Source organism: Mirounga angustirostris, unplaced genomic scaffold (assembly GCF_029215605.1).
Source record: "Mirounga angustirostris isolate CCGP_5_RB_7025 unplaced genomic scaffold, mMirAng1.0.hap1 SCAF_1, whole genome shotgun sequence".
NCBI classification, from domain to species: Eukaryota; Metazoa; Chordata; class Mammalia; order Carnivora; family Phocidae; genus Mirounga; species Mirounga angustirostris.
The window spans coordinates 191,120,389-191,144,957 of NW_026991709.1; the positions used below are offsets into that span (position 1 = coordinate 191,120,389).

General features: G+C 38.3%; 1 protein-coding gene across 1 annotated transcript; it reads left to right on the forward strand.

Annotated features, from left to right (window-relative positions):
* Positions 1-21,167: 21,167 nt before the first annotated feature.
* On the forward strand, positions 21,168-23,186 carry HESX1 (HESX homeobox 1). Its single transcript, XM_045863798.2, has 4 exons — positions 21,168-21,447; positions 22,058-22,257; positions 22,547-22,648; positions 22,745-23,186. The coding sequence occupies exons 1-4, from the start codon at positions 21,291-21,293 to the stop codon at positions 22,841-22,843; spliced, it is 558 nt and encodes a 185-aa protein (XP_045719754.1). The 5' UTR covers positions 21,168-21,290; the 3' UTR covers positions 22,844-23,186.
* The last annotated feature ends 1,383 nt before the right edge of the window (positions 23,187-24,569 follow it).

The following is a 24,569-nucleotide window of genomic DNA, read 5'->3' on the forward strand; positions in this document are numbered from 1 at the left end:
TGGCCTGGAGGTTTCTCCGCGGGGCGGGGCTCTGCGGTGAGCGGCGGTCTTGGGGGCGGTGCAGGCAGCGCCCGTCTACCCTGCGCGCGCGTTTTGATGTAAATTGTAGGGGACCGTCTACCCCCCCCCCATACGGCGAACGTTTCCGGGAATCTCAGCTTCGTTTGAGGAGGACCGCACTGGGAGTTTGGGGTGGCTTTACTTCTCCCGCAGCGAGACCTCATCACCGGCCACGGAAGAGGCCCTACTGCGGGGGGGCCTTTCTTTTTTTTTTTTTTTTTTTTAAAGATTTTATTTATTTATTTGAGAGAGAGAGAATGAGAAAGAGAGCACATGAGAGGGGGGAGGGTCAGAGGGAGAAGCAGACTCCCCGCCGAGCAGGGAGCCCGATGCGGGACTCGATCCCGGGACTCCAGGATCATGACCTGAGCCGAAGGCAGTCGCTTAACCGACTGAGCCACCTACGTGCCCCTTCTTTTCTTTTTTCTTAGATTGTATTTATTTATTTGAGAGAGAGAATGAGAGAGAGAGAGCACGAGAGGGGGGAGCGGGAGAGGGAGAAGCAGACTCCGCTGAGTAGGGACCCCAATGCGGGGCTCAGTCTCTGGAGCTCTCTCTTCTTCTTCTTCTTCTTCTTCTTCTTCTTTTTTTTTCAAAGATTTTATTTATTTATTTGAGAGAGAGAGAATGAGAGACAGCATGAGAGGGAGGAGGGTCAGAGGGAGAAGCAGACTCCCCGCCGAGCAGGGAGCCCGATGCGGGACTCGATCCCGGGACTCCAGGATCATGACCTGAGCCGAAGGCAGTCGCTTAACCGACTGAGCCACCCAGGCGCCCGGGGGGCCTTTCTTTAGTTGCTTAAATTACAACGTTCCTAACCCTGCCCAGAGCGTCCAGTCTACTCCCCACCCTTCAGCAGAATGGTGCTGGCTAACTCAGATGTCTGTGAAATCCCACGTTGGGTCATTAACAGGGCTTTCCAGTAGATTCGCGGACAGTAGACTAGCAATTATTTTTCTGGGCACTTGGGTATCAGTATATTAAGTTCAAAACATGTGACTTTGTTGTCAATTCATCAGTTCTTACCTGGCCTTGAAGGGCTATCTGCCTCAATTCAGGCTTCCATATTTCTTTTAAATCGCAAATGAAAACATGTTTTAAAAATCAGGATACACTGGTTAATTATGTCGGTAACTGATTAGCATTTCTGTTAGGTCAAAAAGTTTTGGAAGAAGCTTTAAATAGCTTCTTCAGCCTCTAATTTTACAGCAGAGAAAAGTGAAGCTCTAATTCCAGAACCCGTCCTGGATTAGAACTCCTACTTCTCTGTCCTTCTTCCCCAACCTCACACTGCCTCATTTATTTCTCTGTAGAGTTATAAGAGGTTTTCATCAGTATACAAAGAAAATGGCAAAATCATAAGTGTCTTGTAAAATTCTAACCATTCGGGGCACCTGGCTGGCTCTGTTGGTAAAGTATGCAACTCTCAATCTTGGGGTTGTGGGTTTGAGCCCCATATCGGGTGTAGACATTACTTAAGAAAACGAAATCTTTAAAACTCTAGCCATTAATCCAATCAGTCCATTCCATTTTCATTCAAGAAATATAAGAAATGCTGAGTAAAGATTATTAGTTGCCTGGTTCCACAGATATGCTGGAACAAATCCAGATACAGTAGAACAAACCCAAATATGGGGCCAGGAAAGGAAGTTACATGTTTTAAACTAGAATGCTAGATTTTCCCATGATCTCTTGAAGGAAAGATAAAATCTGGTTTTAAAAGTTTTACCGAGTAGATTGCAATATCGTTTCACAGAAATATCCTTAGTGTTACAAGCTTTAAATAAGAGTTCTCCCCTTAAATTGTTTATCAACTACTCACCCTTCTAGAAGAGATTTTTAGTTTTCGAAAGGTGGTTTGGAATCAGTTCCTTAGTGTTACTGGTTCCCAGCTGCTTCAAAGTACTCAGCATCCTACAGATTCCAGCAACCCAACTCTTTCCTTTGATACTTGTTTTCTATTCTGTCAGCACAGTGACATGCAACCTGGCTCTAAAGAAGAAAGATTTTTCAAGGTAATTGACCTTCTTGGTTGAACTATGATTTAGCTTATAAATGAAGGAGGAGAAATGTAGCAATTGATAAGAATCAACAGTAAGTGACAAAAACAACTGTAAGAAAGAAGAGTAATTATATGTTGTAACTGAAGAGGTTTGGCCAGTTAACTTGGCCAAACCAAACAATTCAACGAAAAATTCTGTTAGGTATCTGAGTTATCTGGGTGGGGTGTTATCAAGTTAAATGGTTTCCCTTTTTGTACTTCTGCAAATCTAAACTGTATTTTTGTAAAGGATTCTCAAGCAGCTATCAGGGAGTGGCAAGAAATTCTTGCCAGGTTTAGCCAATTAAAAAAATGAAACATCTGGGAGGGGCTTTAAAAAATGAAACAAACATAAACAAGTTGACATTCAATTGGTTGGAGGCAGTTTAGTCAAATTATAAAACTAGAAAGAATCTTACCAGGCCTTCTTTTTGGATCCTCTATCCTTAGGCTGTTGTACACTCTCCTCATCCAAAAAGATGATTCTATTTACTATTTTAAAACATTTCTAAAACTACAGAATTCACAGTCTCCTTTGGTAACCACTTTAATCAGCCTAAATTTTGTACAGTTGACCAAGCTCAGTTCCTTTTATACAGGAAATGAGGCTTGTTCAGAAAATGCCTCTTCTCCCTCTCCCACTCCCCCTGCTTGTGTTCCCTCTCTCACTGTGTCTCTCTCTGTCAAATAAATAAATAAAATCTTTAAAAAATAAATAAATAAAATAAAAAAAAAAAAAGAAAAGAAAATGCCTCAAGGGTTACTGGCGACTCCCGTGGGTAGGATAGTAAAAACTTTGGCCAGCTGGTTAATTTTATGGAAGGCAAGGCAGGATTAAACAACACCCACTAAAGAATTCTTTGAGATGTTTCACACATATAATTCATTGAGATGTTTCCATATAATTTACAACAAAAGTCATATAATCTTGTAAATAGATTTATTAATTATTAGCCTCCTAGAATTATATTTGATCTTCTCATAATTAAGTTTTTACATGATACTCCTTGAAGTTCTGGTCTGTGGTCTATAATAGGAAAGCACCCAACAACCCAGATGATGCTGGTGCTTTACTTTTCAAAATTACCCCATATGTTAGTGGTTACCGAACTCATGCACACGCAAAAGTTACCTTGGGGAGGTTGTTAGGGTACAGATTCTTGAGCCAGCTGGGAGATTCTAATGCAGTAGGTCAGAGGTGGGACTGGGAATCTCCCCAGATGAGTCCAAAGATAATCTTCAAAGCACATGTTGAAAATCTCTATCCAAAATGGAGAATAACCAGGGGCACCTGGGCTCTGTTGGTAGAGCATGTGACTCTTGATCTCAGGGTTATGAGTGCAAGCCCCACGTTGGGCGTAGAGATCACTTAAAAATAAAATCTTGGGGTGCCCAGGTGGCTCAGTCAGCTAAGTGTCCAACTCTTGATTTCAGATCAGGTCATGATCTAAGGATTGTGAGATCAAGCCTCGCTTGGGGCTTGGTGGTAGGCAATCTCTCTCCCTCTCCTTCTGTCCCTTCCCTACTCTCTAAAAAATTAATTAATTAATTAACTAATTAAAATATTTTTTTAAATGGAGAATAATCATTTCCCTTTCCCAAATAAGCTTGTATTTTAGAAAATTTAAAGAGTCATGTAAACATTCAGGAAAAGTTTTTGGTTCCAGTTGAGGATGGTGAGAGGGACACCATTTCCAGAATCACCTGAGAGAGCTTGGGAATCCTCCTACTCACACATATCCCCTTAAAAACTCCATCAGTCTGAAACAGAGGAATTCATATTCATAATGTATAATGCAAATAATTCTGGATATTACCTAATAAATCACTCCTTAATGCGACTCACTTTAATAACTCAGTTGTTTTCTAACATCCAGCTGAAATGAGTCAAATTCAAGAAATGAGTACATTAATTGGTATTTGGGGAACTTGAGTCACTTCCATCTACTTTGAAACATTAGAACCAATGGTAGAGTTGGGGGAAGCTTTGGACAATTGGAAGGTAGAATCAAAAGTTCTGAGTTGGTTGGGCAGCAAGGACCAACTGATCTTCACTATGCTTCTGCACACCACCCTCTGCCTTTGATCTTGATGTCAATGTTGCTTTTGATCTTTGCCACAGTATCCCTTGAATGTAAATTGTGGCCAAAACATAAATCCTTAGAAAGGCAAATTCTATAACTATGAAAAGAATAAAATTTTATTCTTAACTGTGAAAAGAATAAATTTTATTTTTAGGATAATTGTATATGCCTTCATTTTGTTTATGGTTGCCTTGATTCCTTTTTGGAAGATGAGGACATTAATAAATTAATTTCTTTGACCAAGCCAAGAACTTTGAAACAAAACAGCATCGTTCATTTCTTGGGGAAGGTGGATAAAACCATGGGCATGAGCTCATGGACATGGCCTATGGAGCCAGCCTAGCTGGCTTTGAATCCTGGCCCTACTCTTTACTAGTTCTGTGACTTTTGTCAAGTTACTTAACTTCTCTGTGTCTCCATTTCATCATCTGAAAGTTGGGGTTTAATATAGAGAATTTACATGATAGGGTTGTAAAGATGATAATGAACTTTCAGAATAGTGCTGGGCACAATAAGCGTTCAATAAAAATGATTTAATTATACTTTTCATTATTTACTGTTAAAAGTTTATTTATTTAAGTAATCTTTACACCCAACATGGAGCTTGAATTCACGACCCCGAGACCAAGAGTCACATGCTCTTCTGATTGAGCCAGCCAGGCACCCCAAATATTAAATGTTTTAAAGATGTATTTAGTTATTTCAGAGAGAGAGTGTGTATGAGTGGGGGGGCACCCTCCACCCCCGCAGAGAGAAGCAGACTCCCCTTTGAGGGTGGAACCCTACTTACTCAATCTCACAATCCTGAGACCGTGACCTGAGTGGAAATCAAGAGTTGGACCCTTAACTGACGGAGCCACCCAAGTGCCCTGCCCCTTTAATGCTTTTAAAGCAGCTTTCCTTTTCTTCATTTTTCCTCTTCATCATGTCTAAAGAAACCAGTATTTTCTAAATCAGAAGACAGTGCTCATTATCCTAGCGAATCCTGATACTATTTTAAACAATATTCCCCTTACCCTTGCTAGTGTTTTATCACTTTGATTTAGGGGCTTTTGTGGCCAAAACAAAAAATTTTAAATCAACAAATATATATTGTGATTTTTCTGGAGAAATGGTGTAGATACCAAAAAAGCAAAGGTTATTATCCTGTTTTTATATTTTGGGGGTTTTTTGGGAAGTGGGGAAGGAGAGATGCACTAAGGCTAAAAGACATCAGACCTTCCTGACACTTTTAACCCTGAGGAATTGTGAGATCAAGCCTCACTTGGGGCTTGGTGGTAGGCAATCTCTCTCCCTCTCCTTCTGTCCCTTCCCTCCTCTCTAAAAAATTAATTAATTAATTAACAGGCAAGTCAGTGAAGAAGAGATTACTCTTAGAGAAGTCAATGTGTCCCATGACTGTCCAATCATTAAAAACTTTTAATTTTCACAGAACCACAGAGGACAGTAAAAAATAGAGCAAATGCGAATTGATTAAGCCAGTACTGTATCCCATGGCTAATGTAAATAAGAGTCTCAGAGTTAAATAGCAAGCACCTCCTTCCAAGAACACTAGATGGTGCTCTGAATTTAGTTTTGGGATTCAAACCGCTTCAGGAAATGGCTGTCTTCAACAAATATTTATTAGGTAAATATTTATTTGTTTGCTTATTCAACAAAATATTAAAAATCCCTGCCCTTGTGGAGCTACAGTTTAGTGGGGATGTTGGGAACAAAGGCAGACAATAGAAAACAAACATAATAAGTAGTATTAAGAGCATAGTATATTAGGGGGTGCCTGGGTGGCTCAGTCACTAAGCGTCTGCTTTGGCTCAGGTCATGATCTCAGGGTCCTGGGATCAAGCCCTGCATCGGGCTCCCTGCTCGGTGGGAAGCCTGCTTCTCCCTCTCCCACTCCCCCTGCTTGTGTTCCCTCTCTTGTTGTGTCTCTCTCTGTCAAATAAATAAAATCTTTAAAAAAAAAAAAAAGCATAGTATATTAGAAAGTGGTTACGTGTTGTGAAAAATAGGACGGGGAAAATAGGGTTGGAGGCAGTTCCGATTTTAAACAGGCTCATCAGAGTGGGCTTCATTGAGAAAGTGAGATCTGAACAAAAACTTGAAGGAGTCACTGGAGTGAGTGATGGGGCCATCTGGGGAGAAAATGTTCCAGGAAGAGGAACCACCAGGGCAGAGGCCATAAACCCTAAGGCAGGAGTGGCCCCGGCTGTTTTAAGAATTTCATAAAGCATCGTTTCATGTGTCTGTTGGCCATCTGTATGCCTTCTTTAGAAAAATGTCTATTCAGGTCCTCTGTCCATTTTTTTAATTGGACTTTTTGGGTTTTTTGGGTGTTGGGTTGTATAAGTTCTTTATATGTTTTGGATATTAACCCCTTAACAGAGAAATCATTTGCAGATACCTTCTTCCATTCTGTAGGTTGACTTTTTGTTTTGTTGATGGTTTCCTTTGCTGTGCAAAACTTTTTTACTTTGGTGTAGAAGACATACAGATGGCCAACAAACGCATGGAAAGTTGCTCAACATCACTAATCATCAGGGAAATGCAAATTAAAACCACAATGAGATATCACATCCCACCTGTCAGAGTGACTAGTATCAAAAAGAAAAGAAGTAACTAGTGTTGGTGAGGATGTAGAGAAAAGGGAGCCCTCATGCACTGTTGATGAGAATGTAAATTGGTGTAGCCACTACACAAAACAGGATGGGGATTCCTCAAAAAATCAAAATTAGAAATATCATATGATCCAGTAATCACACTACTGGGTATCTAAGAAAGATACCTAAGATAGATATCTAAGATATCTAAGGATATCAAAGAAAATAAAACACCAATTCAAAAAGATATATGCACCCCTATGTTCATTGCAGTATTATTTACAACAGCCAAGATATGGAAGCAACCTAAGTGTCCAATGATAGATGAATGGATAAAGAAGATATATCTATCTATCTATATATAGATATATATATAGGATAAAACAGAATAAGCCATAAAAAAGAGTGAAATCTTGCCATTTGTGACAACATAGATGGACTGAGAAGGTATAATGCTAATTGAAATAACTCAAAGAAAGAGCAGTGCCATATGATTTCATGATTCATTTATATAGAGAATCTAAAAAAACAAATGAATAAAGAAACAAGCAAAAAACCAAAACCGAGAAATAGACTCATAAATACAGAGAATAAACTGGAAGTTGTCAGAAGGGAGAGTGGTTGGGAGATGGGAGAAATAGGTGAAGGGGATTAAGAGATGCAAACTTCCAGTTATAAAATAAATAAGCCACAGAGACGAAAAGTACAGCATAGAGAATATAGTCAATAATATTGTAATTACTTTGTATGGTGACAGATGGTAACTACACTTTTTGTGAGGAGCATTGTATAATGTATAGAATTGTCAAATCACTATGTTGTGCACCTGAAATGAATATAACATTGTATGCCCACTATACTTAATACAAATGAAAAAAAGAATTTCATAGAGACCAGGGTGGCAGGAAAGGAGCAGCCAGGGGAGAGGGTTGAGGGGGAAGAGAGAGGAAGAGGAGGCCAGATCACATAAAGCCTTGTGGCCTATGTGAGGATTTTGACTTTTACCCCGATTTTGGTTAAAAACACCTTTATAGAGGTTGTGATTTGAAACAAATCACATTTGAAACAGATGTTGGGGAAGCTGAATGAATTAGTGATATATCATAAATTATGCACAAATTAACACTGTCCTAAGTAAACCCCATGTTTTTTGAGATATAGTGATTTAAAAGAAAAATTACATCAGTGATTTAGCTAAATCACATTCTGTATACAGGGTCAAAAGCAATGTCTTAATAACAGAAGACAGTGATTTCATGTAAAAAACAACTGTATGATTTTACTCTTCCCTTCCTGAATAATTCAGTTCTCAAGCCATTAGGTGGGACCAAATGAAGTAGGAGTCTGGACAAGGTGGGTGAGCTACAAAGGCTCAGAACAGAGTGTTGAGATGTCAGAGCTCCTTCCCTCAGAGGGAATAGGGCATCTCTTCAGAGAGAGGGTTGTAACAGTGTAAGTTTGGTTACATAGGGGGATACATCAAATAAGGAAATATATTGGGGATAATGGAAACCAGATTTCTCACTGTCAGAGAAGGGAATTACAAATATGGACAGGGAGAAAGTTAAATGAACTCTTTGGTGCTATTACATGCATGCCTTGTTTTTGTGCTTTTTTTTTTTTATTTAAATTCAGTTAGTTAACATATAGTGTATTATTAGTTTCAGAGGTAGAGTTCAGTGATTCATCAGTCTTATATAACACCCAGTGCTCATTATACCACGTGCTCTCCTTAATGCCCATCCCCCAGTTACCCCATCCCCCTACCTCTCTCCTATCCAGCAATCCTCAGTTTGTTTCCTATGATTAAGAGTCTCTTATGGTTTATCTCCCTCTCTGATCTTGTCTTGTTTTATTTTTTTCCTCTCTTCTCCTATGATCCTCTATTTTGTTTCTTAAATTCCACATGAGTGAGATCATAATTGTCTTTCTCTGACTGACTTATTTCACTCAGCATAATACCCTCTAGTTCCATACACATCATTGCAAATGGCAAGATTTCATTTTTTTGATGGCTGAGTAGTATTCTATTGTGTGTGTATATATATATATACACATATACACATATAAACATATATATATCACAACTTTTTAAAAAGATTTTATTTATTTATTTGACAGAGAGCATGAGCACGGGGAGCAGAGAGGGAGAGGGAGAAGCAGGCTCCCCACTGAGCAAGGAGCCCGATGTGGGGTTTGATCCCAGGAACCCGGGATCATGACCCGAGCTGAAGGCAGATGCTTAACGACTGAGCCACCCAGGCACGCCTATACCATGTCTTCTTTATCCATTCATCTGTAATTGGACATCTGAGCTCTTTCCATAGTTTGGCTATTGTGGACACTGCTACTATAAACATCAGGGTGCAGGTACCCCTTCGGATCCCTACATTTGTATCTTTATGGTAAATACCCAGTAGTGCAATTGCTGAGTCGTAGGGTAACGCTGTTTTCAACGTTCTGAGGAACCTCCCTGCTGTGGGGAAGCATCTTAATCAAATGCTCAAAGTTAAACATCACATGGGACAAATAGAAGTCATGTTCTGTCTGATAGCAAATAATGAAAAGAACATAGCATCATTTCTGTGACATCCTGCCAAAGATGCTTAACCTGAACCTAATCACAAGGAAACATCAAACAAACTTTAAGTGAAGGATGTTCCACAAAGTAGCTGACTGTAACCTTCAAAAGTGTCCAGGTCATGAAAAATCAAGGAAATACTGAGCATCTGTTGCTGATTGAATGAGACTAAAGAGACCACAAAGGAAGGAATGTGTGATTCTGAACTGTATCCTTTTACCCTAAAGTATGCTATTTGGGACAATGGTGAAACCTGAATGGAGTCTGATGGTTAGATGATAGCCATAAATCGATGTTAATTTCCTGACTTAGATGCTCTTCTTGTGAGTGTGTAGGAGAATGTCCTTGCTTGCAGGAAAAACACATTGAAGTATGCAGGGGTGATGAAGCATCATATCAGCAACTACTTCAAACGATTGGAGAGAAAAAGTGTGTACTGTACTTGCAACTTTTCTGTAGGTTTGAGATTGTTTCAAAATTAAATAAAAAATATTAAAAATGAAACTGGCAATAGTTATAATCATGAATAGACCAATGACATGATACATTACTAAATTATTTTTTCCTTAAAATTTTTCAAATTCTAACGAGAGATTATTAAGTAAATAGATCTCGTGGCTGTAGAGGAGATTGTGGGTAAAGGATAAGACTTTGGGGCACTCAAAGTAAAATTTTCCAGAGATTATTTCTGCTCTTTTCTGCCCCTATCCCCCAAAGAGTATCTGCTTTAATGGAGACCCAAACACCTCTGAGAATTCTCAGGTAGTACCTATGTGGAAGGATTCATCAGTAACCATGACAGCTTATTTGATTATAACTTTTGAGAAATATGTATTTATTTTAAGGCAATTCCACTAATATCTGAGTTGTTAGATTTCTGAAATAATGTTATTTCCAGGTGTCTTCTAGTACTAAAATGACCTCAGTTATTTAGGTTATGTGTGTGAGGTATATAACAATAATGTTTATTGGGCCTAAGCAACTGCCTTTGGCTCAGGTCATGATCCTGGAGTCCCGGAATTGAGTCCTGCATCATGCTCCCTGCTCAGCGGGGGTCTGCTTCTCCTCTGACCCTCCCCCCTCTCATGCTCTCTCTCTCTCAAATAAATAAATAAAATCTTTAAAAAAACAATAATGTTTACTATTTTAGATAAAGTTAGCCCCTACAGTATTTTTTTATTTATTTTTTATTTTTTATTTTTTTTCTTTTTAAATTTATTTATTTGACAGAGAGAGACACAGCGAGAGAGGGAACAAAAGGGGGGGGTGGGGGGTGAGGGAAAAGCAGGCTTCCCGCTGAGCAGGGAGCCCAATGCAGGGCTCTATCCCAGAACCCTGGGACCATGACCTGAGCCGAAGGCAGACGCTTAACAACTGAGCCACCCAGGCGCCCCTTTTTATTTTATTTTTTAAAAAAGATTTATTTATTTGAGAGAGAAAGAGAGAGAGCATGGGGGGAGAGGCAGAGAGAAGGAGAGAGAATCTCAAGCAGAATCTACACTGAGCGCAGAACCCCAAGATCAATCCCACGATCCCAAGATCATGACCTGAGCCAAAATCAAGAGTTAGACGCTTAACTGGCTGCGCCACCTTGGGGCCCCTGTATTTTTAGAATGTTTATCACTTTACATTTCATGCTGCCAACTGTCATTAGTATTTTACCTTCTCATTCTGAGAACTATATTTTAATTCTGAGGTAATTCAGTTTGCTATATACTTGCTCATTTGTTTATATGATTAAAAATATGATTTGTGGGGCACCTAGGTGGGTCAGTCTGTTAAGCGTCTGCCTTCAGCTCAGGTCATGATCCCAGGGTCCTGGGATCGAGTCCGGCATCGGGCTCCCTGTTTAGCAGGGAGTCTGCTTCTCCCTCTCCTTCTGCCCCTCCACCTGCTCATGTTCTCTCTCTCTCAAATAAATAAATAAAAAATATTTTTAAAAAAATACAGGGGCGCCTTGGTGGCTCAGTTGTTAAGCGTCTGCCTTTGGCTCAGGTCATGATCCCAGGGTCCTGGGATCAAGCCCTGCATTGGGCTCCCTGCTCCATGGAAAGCCTGCTTCTCCCAGTCCCACTCCCCTGCTTGTGTTCCTTCTCTCACTGCGTCTCTCTCTGTCAAATAAATAAATAAAATCTTTTTAAAAATTACAATTTGCAAGTTATAAACTCTCCTTCATCTATATTCCCTTCTTAGTTAATGATGTCATTATCCAAATGGTCACCTAAGCTAGAAATATGGGAATCATGTTAACTTCCTCCCTCCACCTCCCCTCAACACACACACACACACACACACCCCTACACCTGATTGGCCTTAAGTTATATTGCTTTTCTTGAAACATCTCTGCCTCAAAACATTTCTGAAAAGCCTTCATAATAACAGTGATAATGGTAATAAATTATAGCAAACAGTTTAATGTTTACTATGTATCAGGCACTATTCCAAGGGCTTTGCAAGTTATCTCACTTGATCCTTAATTAGGTACTATAATTTTCCCCATTTTACTATAGAGAAAACTGAGCACAGAGAGGCTAAGTTACATGCCCAAGGTCACGTAGCTAAAAAGAGGAGGTACTGGAATTTGGACCCAGGTAGTGTGATATGAGAGTTGGGCTCTTACCCACTCTCAGTCCTGCTCAATCTCACCCAAACAGATTTGGGCCCTTTTCTACTTTCATAAGCTCTTGTGCATATATCTTTATTATATTCTTACATTGAAATTTTGTATTTACATATTGGTGTTCCTAGAAGACTAAGAATTTTATTATTTTTATTATTTTATTATTTATATTTATAAAAGTAGAGAGAGGGGTGCCTGACTTGTTCAGTCAGTAGAGCATACAACTCTTGATCTTGGGGTTGTGAGTTCAAGCCCCACATTGGGTGGAGAGATTACTTAAAAAAATAAAACCTTGGGGTGCCTGGGTGGCTCGGTCGGTTGGGCAGATGCCTTCGGCTAAGGTCATGATCCTGGGGTCCTGGGATTGAGCCCTGCTTCTGGCTCCCTGCTCAGCGGAGAGCCTGCTTTTCCCTCTCCCTCTGCCTGCCACTCTGCCTGCTTGTGCTCTCTATCGCTCTGTCAAGTAAATAAAATCTTAAAAAAAAAATAAAATAAAACCTTAAAAAAACATAAACAGGAGAGAGAATAATGAATCCACATCATTATATCTCTATATCCGCATATACCCATCACTCCAGTTCAACACTTAACCAACATCTTGTAACACTTGCTCTAATTTTCTCTTTGTTTTCTTGTTTTCCTGAAGTACTGTAAAGCAAAACCCACACATCTTGAAATTTTACCTATAAATACTAAAGTAAAATCTTTTTTACAAGGATTTTTTTTTTTTACAGAACCATAATCAGTCTCACACCTAACAAAGTTTTTTGGTTTTTTGTTTTGTTTTTATGTTCAGTTAGCTACACCTAACAAAATTAATTACTATCTTCTTGATCATCAGTTTCTTGAGGACAGAAACCATTTCAGCTCCTGGCTACCTAGTGTACCCTTGGTATATGCTGGAGTTTAATAAATGTTTGCTGTGATTCAAAAGGTTGGTTTTTTTTTTTTTTTTTAAGTTAATAAGAACCATAACATTCATGCTCCAGAAACAGTGACATAAGTAACCATCAGGTCTTCAGGTTAGCTGACGCTCTTATTTAATCTGCAATGATTATTTAGACTAAATGACACTAAAGTATTGGCCTGAACCCCTCAAAACCCTAAATCCAAAACTGTTTTGTCTTTGAATATTGTGTCTGGCGATAACCTGAGTCTGATTTAGCCAGCTCTGAGCTTTCTTGTTCCCACAAGGACTAGACTGAGTGAGAGTGTTAGTTGGTAAAGATTTCTTATAAGGAAATGTGACACCACCACCAAAAACTAATATACTCTTCAAAGAAATTTGTCATGGAAATACTCCTGCATATATGCTAAAATGTGTGTACAAAGTATTCATTGCCATAGTGTTTATTATAGTTTAAAAAGTTGGAGAGAACCCTAAGTGCCCATCATCAAGGATATAATTCAATAAATTATGGTTTATCCACCTGATGGAGTGCCAAGCAGCTGTTGAAGAGTGAGGTAGAACTATATGTGCTGACTCAGTGTCATTGTCAACGTCGGGGAGACCCACTGAAGAACAATACATACGTCTGACTCCGTGTGGATAAAAATATGTGTGTGCACGTCCACCTATTATATCAAGGTACTTCAAAAAGGCAAGAAGGAGAAGTATAAACTGTTAGTAATGGAAGCCAATAGTAGGTTGGGGAGTAAAAATGGGGTAAATTGAAGGAGATAATCGTATCTTACTCTATGGATCTTTGAAAAAAATGCACTTGTGTTTCAGGTGATTTTATATGAAAATTTTAAAATCAAGGGTATGAGCTCAGCAGGGTTTCTGCTTGAGATTCTCTCTCCCTCTGCCCCCTTCCCTCTCTCTTTCTCTCTTTCTAAAATAAATAAATCTTTAAAAAAAAATAAAGTCAAGAGTGTAATATGTGCAAGGCACTATACTTTACTGAAAAGAATGTTAACTGATTTCAAAATGTAAGAATAAGAAACTGTACTCTTTTGAGATTTGAGAAGAATAAAGGCTGAGATGTTTTTTAAATGTCATAAATAAAGTGAACTTATTCAACAAAGCTTTATTTATTATCTCCTGTGTGACAGGCACTGTGATGGGTGCTGGGGGAGAGAGAAATGTGTATGAAATTCTCCCAACTCTCCTGAATCACTGAGAAAGATATTATGTGTCTCAAGTAACAACAGTGACAGATGAGGGCCTTAGGAATGACAGAGAGCCACAGCTATGAACTGTTTGTCCAACGTGACTCCAGAGTGTTTTATTCTAAACTCAGGTTTTTAATTTTTCTTATTTAAGTAGAGTTGATATAAAATGTTATGTTAGTTTCAGCACACATAAGCTCTGATTTTTAAAACAAATCCCTCATCTCCCTTCTTATTATATTTTAGTTACAGAATGCCAAAACGTCTTCTAATTTGTGGATTACACTGGAGTGATACATAAGTAGTTCATGAGAAACTGGGAGTACCTTAACACATTAAAAAACAAAAATCATAAACCCACAGCATTTACTTTGCCTGTCCAGTTTACAAGTCATCTCTTCCTCGTCCCACCTATCCATCCATCCATTTGTTCACTCATTCAATAAATATTTTATTGAATGTCTACTTTGTCACCGTTCTAGAAGACACTGAAGGTGTAAAGGCAAAAAGTTATTTTATTTTAGAAAACACATTTTAACGTTTAAAAAAATGCAGTCTCAAATAGAACAGTGTAATTCCTATGCAAAAGTGCTTATTGCATTTCACATACCATGAGCATAATAATTGTATGACTGATTTGTAAAACTCTGCTAAAACATCTAAGACATTGAGCATTTTTTCCTGATGTTAATGATTTGGGACTTAATTGAAATACACAATCAGAAAATAAATTGTTAGCAATCCTGAGTAGATTTACAAATTACTAAAACAAAACAAAACAAAACATAAAACTCTCAATTTTTACTTCATCTTGTATATTTAGATGTTTAAAATGTAGACTGTCCAATTTTATAAGTCCTAGAATCTTCTTTTCAATGTCAGTGTGTCAGGCTTTTATTTCTTACATCAAAATAAGTGTTAAAAGATATGGAGGATAGGGGCACCTGGGTGGTTCAGCCAGTTAAGTGTCTGACTCTTGATTTTGGCTCAGGTCATGATCTCAGGGCTGTGAGATCAAGCCCTGCTTTGGGCTCTGTGCTGGGCATGAAGCCTGCTTAAGAGTCTCTCTTTCTCTCTCTCTCAAAAAAAAAAAAAAAAAAAAACCAGATACGGGTGCCTGGGTGGCTCAGTCAATTAAGCCTCTGCCTTTGGCTCAGGTCATGATCCCAGAGTCCCAGGATCGAGCCCCGCATTGGGCTCCCTGCTCCATGGGAAGCCTGCTTCTCCCTCTGCCCCTCACCCTGCTCATGCACTCTCTCTCTCAAATAAATAAATAAAATCTTTTAAAAAATAAAAAATAAATAAATAATTTAAAAAAGATATTGAGGATATACCATATTCACTCACAACCTTTTTCTTGACTTATCAGTACTTTGATGTTTATATCATGAGATCATTGATGAACATATTACAGTGGCCATTAATTGATAAAGTCAGTAGAATAGGGAATTTGGAGACAAAAAAATTGAGTCAAGGCTCTGCTGCTGGCTAGTTGGTGGCAATTTACAACTGAACCCTTCAGTTTCTGTTTTCTCAGCCACAAAAGAGTAGAGGATTTGTGAAAGGACTAAATACAAATATTTTTAAATGCCTTAGAAGCTATAAAGCATTACAGATATTTTGTGTTTCTATTCATTATAACATTACTCTAGATAAATAGTATTTATTGGAAACCAATAGTAGACATTATATAAATGGTGGAACACTATTCTCCTGTCAGAAACAAAACAAGAAGGTCTGTTTTCATCATCACTGTTTTCAACACTGTTCTGTACTTCTAGATCAGTGTTGTCCAACAGAACTTTCTTTAATTGATAAAATTTCATAGACAGTGAAGGGAACAAATCTTAAAGAGTACTAATCAATGAGTATTGACAAATGCCTACATCTGTGTAATACAAACCCTAACAAGATCTAGAACATTGCCATAACCCCCCAAATTTCCTGATTCTGCTTCCCATTCAGTCCCCACCTCCATCCACCTCCACCTCCACTTTCTGATTTTTTTTAAAAACAAACTAATTTTGTCTGTTCTTAAACACCACATAAATGAAATCATAGTGCAGATATTCTTTTGCATAAGGCTTCTTTGACTTAGCATAATGTGTTTACATCTATCAAGGTTGTTACATATATCGGTATTATATACCTTTTTATTGCTGAGTTAAAGTCAGTTGTATAACTATGCTATAGTTTGCTTATCCACTTCCCTGTTGATAGACACCTAGTTGCCTGTTTTGGATGTTATGAATAGAGTTTCTATGAATATTCTCATGCAAGTCTTTTTGTGGACATATGTTTATATTTTTCTAAGAATGGAATCACTGGGACATAACAGGTATATGTTTAGTTGTCTGCTGATAACATATGGAATTAAGTTGATTTTTGTGTATTTACCTTTATTCTATGATTTTGCTAAATATATGATAAAATATTGCTAATTTACTTATTAGTTTTTTTCCCCTACCTTTAAAAAGTGTATTTCTGGCTCCACTTATGGTAATAATGAAGTACCCTCTATTGTACCTACCCTCCCAAAGATACAAATTATAAACCCTGGACAAACATATTTTTTTAATTTTTTTAAAGATTTTATTTATTTGACACAGAGAGAGAGACAGCAAGGGCAGGAACATAAGCAGGGGGAGTGGGAGAAGGAGAAGCAGGCTTCCAGCCAAGTAGGGAGCCCGAAGCAGGGCTCGATCCCAGGACCCTGGGATCATGACCTGAGCCAAAGGCAGACACCTAATGACTGAGCCACCCAGGTGCCCCATGGACAAAATATTTTTAAAAAACTATCCAAAAGTACTGGAAAGTGGCCCCAAACAGGCAGAAACTCAAAAAGAGAAGACATTTAGAAGAGATGACTAGCACTGGGTGAGTTTTTTCCATTTTTATGGTTTTTTTGTCTGAAAGCAGGCACCAGTCAACACCCTGTGGGAGGACCCACAGTCTTAACTGGCTTAAAGAACCCAAGGAGGGAGTTCAGGGCAACCACAGCAGCTAGGAAGTGACAGAGAATTCCTAGGAAGGAAAGAGATAAAAGAAAGGCCCCAAATGCTGCATATAAATTCTGCCCAAAACTCTGGCTGACTTCTGAATTTGGCATGCCTTTGGAAAACACCAAACATCTCAGCTACTAAAATGATTGGAACAAAAATTTCAACTGATGACAACCACAAGGAGACAGAGTTTAGACACAGTTTGAGCACAGCCTGATAAAACAAATAAACAAAAATCAACATTCTTCAGACAGACAAAATAGAATCCAGAGACTATATCATTTACAGTGTCCAGGATACAATCCAAAATTATTAGACATATGGAGAAACTGGAAAATGTGTCCCCTATTCACAAGAAAATGCAATCAATGGAGACAGACCCTGGGGTGATACAGATGTTGGAATTAGCTGACAAATTTTGAAAACAGTTAATGAAAATATACTTAAGGACATAAATAAAAATATGCTCATAATGAATGTACAGACAACATACATCATTGGAGAAATAGTAACTACAAAAGAAAACCAAATGTAATTTCTATTAATGAAAAATAAAATATCAGAAATAAAAAATTCACTGGATAGGCATACTAGTATATAGGAGGTGTATAGAGTATACAGGAGATCCCAGGGCCCTGGGATCATGAGCTGAGCAGAAGGCAGATGCTTAACGACTGAGCCACCCAGGTGCCCCTAAAAACTCTTAAAGAAACAACAATAGGGGCGCCTGGATGGCTCAATCAGTTAAGTGTCTGACTCTTGATTTTGGCTCAGGTCGTGATCTCAGGGTCGTGAGATCGAGCCCTTCGTAGGGCTCTGGCTTCACACTGGGCATGGAGCATGCTTAAGATTCTCTCTCCCTGTGCCCCTCCTCGCCTCCGCTTGCATGTGCTTGCGTGCAAGTTCTCTCTTTCTTTTTTTTTTATTTTTTTAAGATTTTATTTATTTATTTGACAGAGAGAGAGGGAACACAAGCAGGGGGAGTGGGAGAGGGAGAAGCAGGCCTCCCGCAGAGCAGAGAGCCCGACGAGGGGCTTGATCCCAAGACCCTGGTATCATGACCTGAGCCAAAGGCAGACGCTTAACAACTGAGCCACCCAGGCGCCTCCTCTCTTTCTAAAAAAAAAAAAAAGTAAATAAAAATAAATAAATAAATAAATAAATAAATAAATAAATAAATAAATAAAAGAAACAACAACAAAATACCCTAATAAAAAAATGGGCAAAGGACATGCTATGGTCTGAATGTGTGTGTCCCGCCAAAATTCTTATATTGCAATCCTAATACCCTGTGTGATGGTATTAGGAGGTGAAGTCTTCTGGGAGTGATTAGGTCATGAGGGTGGAGTCCTCATGAATAGGATTAGTGTCTTATAAAAGATCCTGGAGAGTTCCCTAGCCCCTTCTGCCATGTGAAGATAAGGAGAAATCTGCCACCTGGAAGAGAGCCCTCACCCAACCATGCCAGTGCCCTGATCACAGACTTCTAGCCTCTAGGACTGTGAGAAATAAGTTTCTTTTGTTTACCAGCCACTCAGTCTGTCGTATATTGTTAGTCTGAACAGACTAAGACAGACATAAAACATCATTTCACAAAAGAGAACACATACTGGCCAATAAACATATGAAGAAAGAAATCCCCAACTTTTCTTGAAGGAATGCAAAAAGAAACAATAAGATTCTTTTTTTTTTTTTTTAAGATTTTTATTTATTTATTCGAGAGAGAGAGAATGAGAGAGAGCACATGAGAGGGGTTAGGGTCAGAGGGAGAAGCAGGCTCCCCGCTGAGCAGGGAGCCCGATGCGGGACTCGATCCCGGGACTCCAGGATCATGACCTGAGCCGAAGGCAGTCGCTTAACCAACTGAGCCACCCAGGCGCCCGAATAAGATTCTTTCATCCAGTATGAGCAACCACTGTTTTTGGATGCTAGGGAGTGAACAAAACAGACAAAAATCCTAGAGATAGGAAACAGACAATAGAAAACAAACATAATAAACATATATAATATAATAAGGCAAAAGGTAGTAAATGGGAGAAGTTGAAATTTTGTTTATTCCTCTCAGTGAGTTTATCACTCTCTGAAATGACCTTGTTCATTACTGGGATCCAGCACCTAGAACAGTGTTTGGCACGTAGTAAGTTGAATGACTATATGAGAAAATGTTTTCTGACATTTTTAGAGAAATTCTTTCCTACCTTTTATTTTCATCTACCATCCATATATAATGGTATTATGTAAGTCCAGATAAAGTCAACACAGACAGAGTAAAGATATTGGAATGTTATTGGGGATCAAGAAGAAGTTGGGGACTAGAGTTGTGTAAGCATCATTGTCACCCGCGCCTCGAGGGCACCAATCTGTGGGAGTAAGGATCTCAGGATCTCCCCCTCTTGCACTGATGAGCCAGCCTACCTGGCTCACCTATTTCCTTTTTTCCATTCTTATCACCAGTTAACATATGAGATAATCTACTCATTTATAATTACTGTTATAAGTATTGTTTGCTCCCCACCTCACCCCATACCATTTTGAGTTTCATGAAGGCAAGGATCCTATTCTGTTATTTCTGGTACTGAATAGATACTCAACCAACAGTGCAATGAATGGATGAATGAATGAATGTCTCAAAAGAAAGAAAGGAATCTGGGAAGGTCTTGAATTCTCGCTCTTCCTCCAAGTCTTCCCAGGGTAAGGTCACCCCCTCCTTTGCACAGTCTACATTCCAAGACACCAGAGACAAAACCTCCACGAGGCATAAATATTTACTGGTTTGTTCATTCTTAGAATGGCTTTACACCTATATTTATACACCCATCCTTCTGTGTGCCCGGTGATGTTTTGTATGTGAACTCTTTGTTCGTTCTAGAGGATGCTTAAGGAGGAATTTAACTTAATATTTGTGACATCATGATAGGACAAAATCAGATCAAATTGAGCTCCATCCTCTAGTGGCTATTTCCTCTATAAGTGGAGACTACTTTTCCTCTTCCCTGAAGAAAAATCTGGTAGTTGTTTAAATACTGGATAAAGTTGAGCTCTTAAATTTATCATCAAGAAGGTACTGGAAAAGGGGGGGGGCAACAGAATACAAGAGCAGTAAAAGTACCACACGTTTGGAGGGAGTACCTACTTCAAAATTTTCCCAATTAGCCGCTTTCTCTCTTACTTTCGAGTTTTCTTAGGGTGATGAAATGAAAATATTCTGTTCTTGGTTATTTTTCACAAATCTTATTTTCTTCATGAAAACTTCCCAGCCCCTCAAAAAATCAACAGAGGGAAATTCTTTTAAAAATACAGTAAATCATGTTCTTGTCTTTGAAATAACTATGGTAGGAAGAGAAATTCTTCCCTTTAGTTTGAAGAGTCATGCTTTTAAGTTTTTTGGTGGTGGTTACATCTGATCTTCATATAAACTTGTATCTCTCTCGTTTAAAAGAAAAGATGAAAGAATGGAATTAGCTCATTAATTATTTAAAATACTTGGTGCAACTGTTCCTTATGAATTAATCCAGGCACTTGGAAGACAATTACACTCAGTGTTAATAACATTGCCAACCTTTTCCAGTATGCTGCACTCCAAATACTATTGTGTTTTCATTGACAACATTCACTATTACATATGCATATGAAAAACAGGCATTTTCATTGGAATTACCGTAATAGCATTAAGAGATTATTATTTTTTCCAATTTCCTTGGAAGAAAATTCACTCAAATTAGATTATTTATTACTTGACTGCTCTCCTATCTTGCCTGTATGTTTAGGTAACTAGAGTCCATGAAAGTATAAACTTCAGAATAAAAGGCATGATTTTATACATTAATGATTTCAAATAAAAGAGGAGTGCTAGTTTGTGCATCACTTCTTCCGAGAAAGTTAAGTCTGTGTTCTGCTTAGGAGAGATAACACTTTTTGTCCCTGTAGGTGGCCCCCCTGGTGTAGCCATTAGTTGCTAATTACTTGCAAACAAATAAACAATTAACTCCTCAAGCTGCTGGCTGGGCGAGTGTTCATTGACATGCTAAAACTTTCTAAAACAGGATTTTAATTCGTGACGTTCTAAATCCAGCCCCCTTGTCTGTGGAGCCAAAAGGTGAACTGCAGGAAGATCCCAGCCCTGTACACATGGGGTAGAGCCAGCCAGGAGGCAGGAGAGGCCAGAGCTGTCGTTCTGGGCAGCCCACTCGAGGATGGCTCCCAGTCTTCCGGAAAGTGCTCGGCTTGGGGAAAGCAAACCCTCGCCTTGCTCCTTTTCAATTGAGAGCATTTTAGGATTGGACCAGAAGAAAGACTGTGTTCCTTCAGTGAAACACCACAGACCGTGGGCAGACACCTGCAGCTCCTCAGGTACGCCACAATTTGTTTGTTTGTTTGTTTAATTCTTTGTTGTTTTCGTCTGCAGTCTTTATTTTGCCCTTTATTCCATACTACATCAAGTTAGAGAAAAACTGCAATTTCATCGAATTATATAAATGAAGTATCGGGGATTTTAATGCCTCCCGATGAGTTCCATAGGAAATAAAAAAGAATATCAGCCTTAGATCCAAGCGGGAATAAAGTTCATTCACAGAAAATGCCAAGAAGCTGCATTTATTTCAAAAGGTCTCTTTTATTTGACACATCACATATTCTATGTTTTCGCTGAAAAATAAATGACATTCAGAGATCAAAATGTTCTCTAGCACCAAGGCAGGATCTTTATTTTTGTTTGCTTTTTGGTTTTGGTTGATGAGAGGTCAGTTCTTTTGTGAAACCCAGAAGAATTCCAGTAGGAAAATTAAAGACAATTTCCTGATATTACTTCTTCTAGAACTTTGTGGAATACAGGATTGAACATCTAAGATGGAGTGTATTTTTCTGTTTTGTGTGTGTGTGTGTGTGTGTGTTTTTTAAACAGTCTCAGGAACCGATTTATTTCTTCATTGCAGGGGGTTTCTAATTATTTTTCTGTTTTTAGGGAAAGATGTTAACCTATGTGTGCATATCCCGAGCCTTTCTAATGGGGTCTCATTCCCTTGTACTGTGGATCACCCAGTACCAGAAGAAAGATTTTTGAAATACGAAAATTACTTTTCAGCCTCAGAAGGACTGTCTTTGAAAAGAGAACTGAGTTGGTATAGAGGCCGGAGACCCAGAACTGCTTTTACTCAAAACCAGGTGGGAAGTTTTTTTCAACTAGTAATGATAATATAAAGGCTTTAACTGACACCCTATTGAGCAAAAGCCCAATCACTTTGGGATCGCAGTTTAGAAGCCTTGTTAATGAAAAATAGGCTGTACGGAGTTGTTTTTTTTTAAAAAAACAGTTTCTGTATAGTCACTCTTTTAAAAAGGCATACATAAATTAATTGCCTAAGATCTAAGTGCAATTATATGTAAGCTAAAGTCCATTTTATGATGACATACCAAATATCAACATTTTATGTAACTATTTCCTTATTCTTAGATTGAAGTGTTGGAAAACGTCTTTAGAGTTAACTGCTACCCGGGCATTGATATCAGAGAAGACTTAGCTCGAAAATTGAATCTAGAGGAAGACAGAATCCAGGTAATTTTCAAATTTAGTTGTTACTTGTGATGATTGAAATGTTAAGAATAATAAAATAATGTTTCTGAGATCTATTTTATTTTTCCTTAATTTTAGATCTGGTTCCAAAATCGGCGTGCAAAGCTGAAAAGGTCCCATAGAGAATCACAGTTTCTAATGGCGAAAAAAAATTTCAACACAAATCTCCTGGAATAGATAGAAACTAAATACGTGAGATTATCTTACAATTGCAGAACATGAAGAATCAATGGAAATATCAAGTGTTAAAAACATGTTTTCTTTTCTGCATTTAATCTAAGTGTTGTCATTTTTTCCCTAAAATATATTGTAAATATTTACTGTTATAATATGGTACCTATTATACTTGGCACTTTTAGTTACAATAAAGGCCTTTCCTATATATTTTAACAAAATTTTCATAAAAAGCCAGCTATTTTTTAAGTGAGCAAATTTAATCTAATTAATTAGTTCGTTAAAACTCATGACTAGGTGATTCCACAAGCTGGATTCAATTTGCAAAATAATTCAAGTAAAATAATCTGAAGAACAGCACAAAGATCTGATCTGTTTCAATTACTTTTCTTCAAGTGCATTTTGAAACATGATTATTAGGTTCTCTTAATTTCTGGCATGAAGCAGTGAAAATTTCTCACCATCAATACAAATCCTTCTAGCATGCTAGTTTCAAGTTTGTTTGTTTGTTTTAAGCAAAATCATAACGGCAAGGTAGAGATAGAAAGGTATCAGTTGTCATATTCATATATATTATATTGCAAAAAGACTCAAACTGGAAATAAATGCAAATTTTTAAAATATTTCCTAGTTATTTAATGTTGTGTTTTATTTTCATTCATTAAAGTAATAATGATCATCTGGCTTGTATCTATTTCTAGTTTAGTGATTTCCAATCAACTGCATATTTTGTTATTACAGTAAATCGTCGACGGAGAAGGTAGGGTAACTGAGCTGCCCTTTGTATGTGCTGTGACGTAGTTGCTGGATATAATCAGGGCACTTTTTTGGGACAAAAACTATGTATTTTCCTTGCATTTGCCATTGTACCTGCCAATTAAAGATGAGAACAGGTAAGATGCATCACAAGAAGGAAATCCTACCACTGGATGTCTGGTTATTTGTTTTCTAGTTAATTAGTGGAAGGCCCAAGTGGCTATTCTTTTTGAGATGTTTGCTTGAGGACTTTGACTTGGTCTCCTGGAAACTGTATTTCAGCTGTGCGCATTGAGTTGAATTCTCCCTTCCCTTTATCTTTCCTGCTCCTCTATCCTCTTCTCTCCCAGTTTAAGGTTCTTGTGGAATTACTGAATCTCTACCCACTCTAAACATTTTTGTTTACTTGTTTGTTTGCATGAGAAAGAGGAGGAGTTTGCATTTTACCACTGAGGAAAAGCGATGTGACTCAGATTTTAGAGCTTTTAAAAAATCATTTGGGGAGATAGAGAGCTCTGTGTCCCAACTGCTGGCCAGCAATAGACTGGTTGGTTGTATTCTGTTCCACGATTGCTGAGACGGAGAGCAAGGAGGAAAAGAACAGCAGGGCAGCAAACGGAAAACCAGAGTCACTAAATGTTTTCCAAGGATATCTACTGTCAGACTGGGCCATTTTTTCCAGTATAAAGAGCTGCTTTCACTAATATAAAATTTTAAGCACTATTTATGAAATATATTAGTAAAAATTGGTCCACCAGGAGCTTTCTTTGCTCTTCATTAGGTGAGTGAAGTTATATTAAGTTGGAGGACTGGAAGTCACCAGGAGCCGGTGGGAGGGGAAAGTATCACGTGATGGATAGGCTTCTTCAAATAGTCTTGTTTTTATCTCCAAGGTCATATTTACATATTGTAAACAAGTCAAGTAGTATAGAAATAAAGGCAACTCTCCCTCAAACCTCATCCTTCACAGATA

Bases quoted from the DNA above. Each gene is read 5' to 3' on its own strand.
- HESX1 (XM_045863798.2), top strand. From the start codon at position 21,291: ATGGCTCCCAGTCTTCCGGAAAGTGCTCGGCTTGGGGAAAGCAAACCC. The intron at 21,448-22,057 runs GTACGCCACAAT...TTCTGTTTTTAG, and splicing joins AGACACCTGCAGCTCCTCAG to GGAAAGATGTTAACCTATGT. The intron at 22,258-22,546 runs GTGGGAAGTTTT...CCTTATTCTTAG, and splicing joins CTGCTTTTACTCAAAACCAG to ATTGAAGTGTTGGAAAACGT.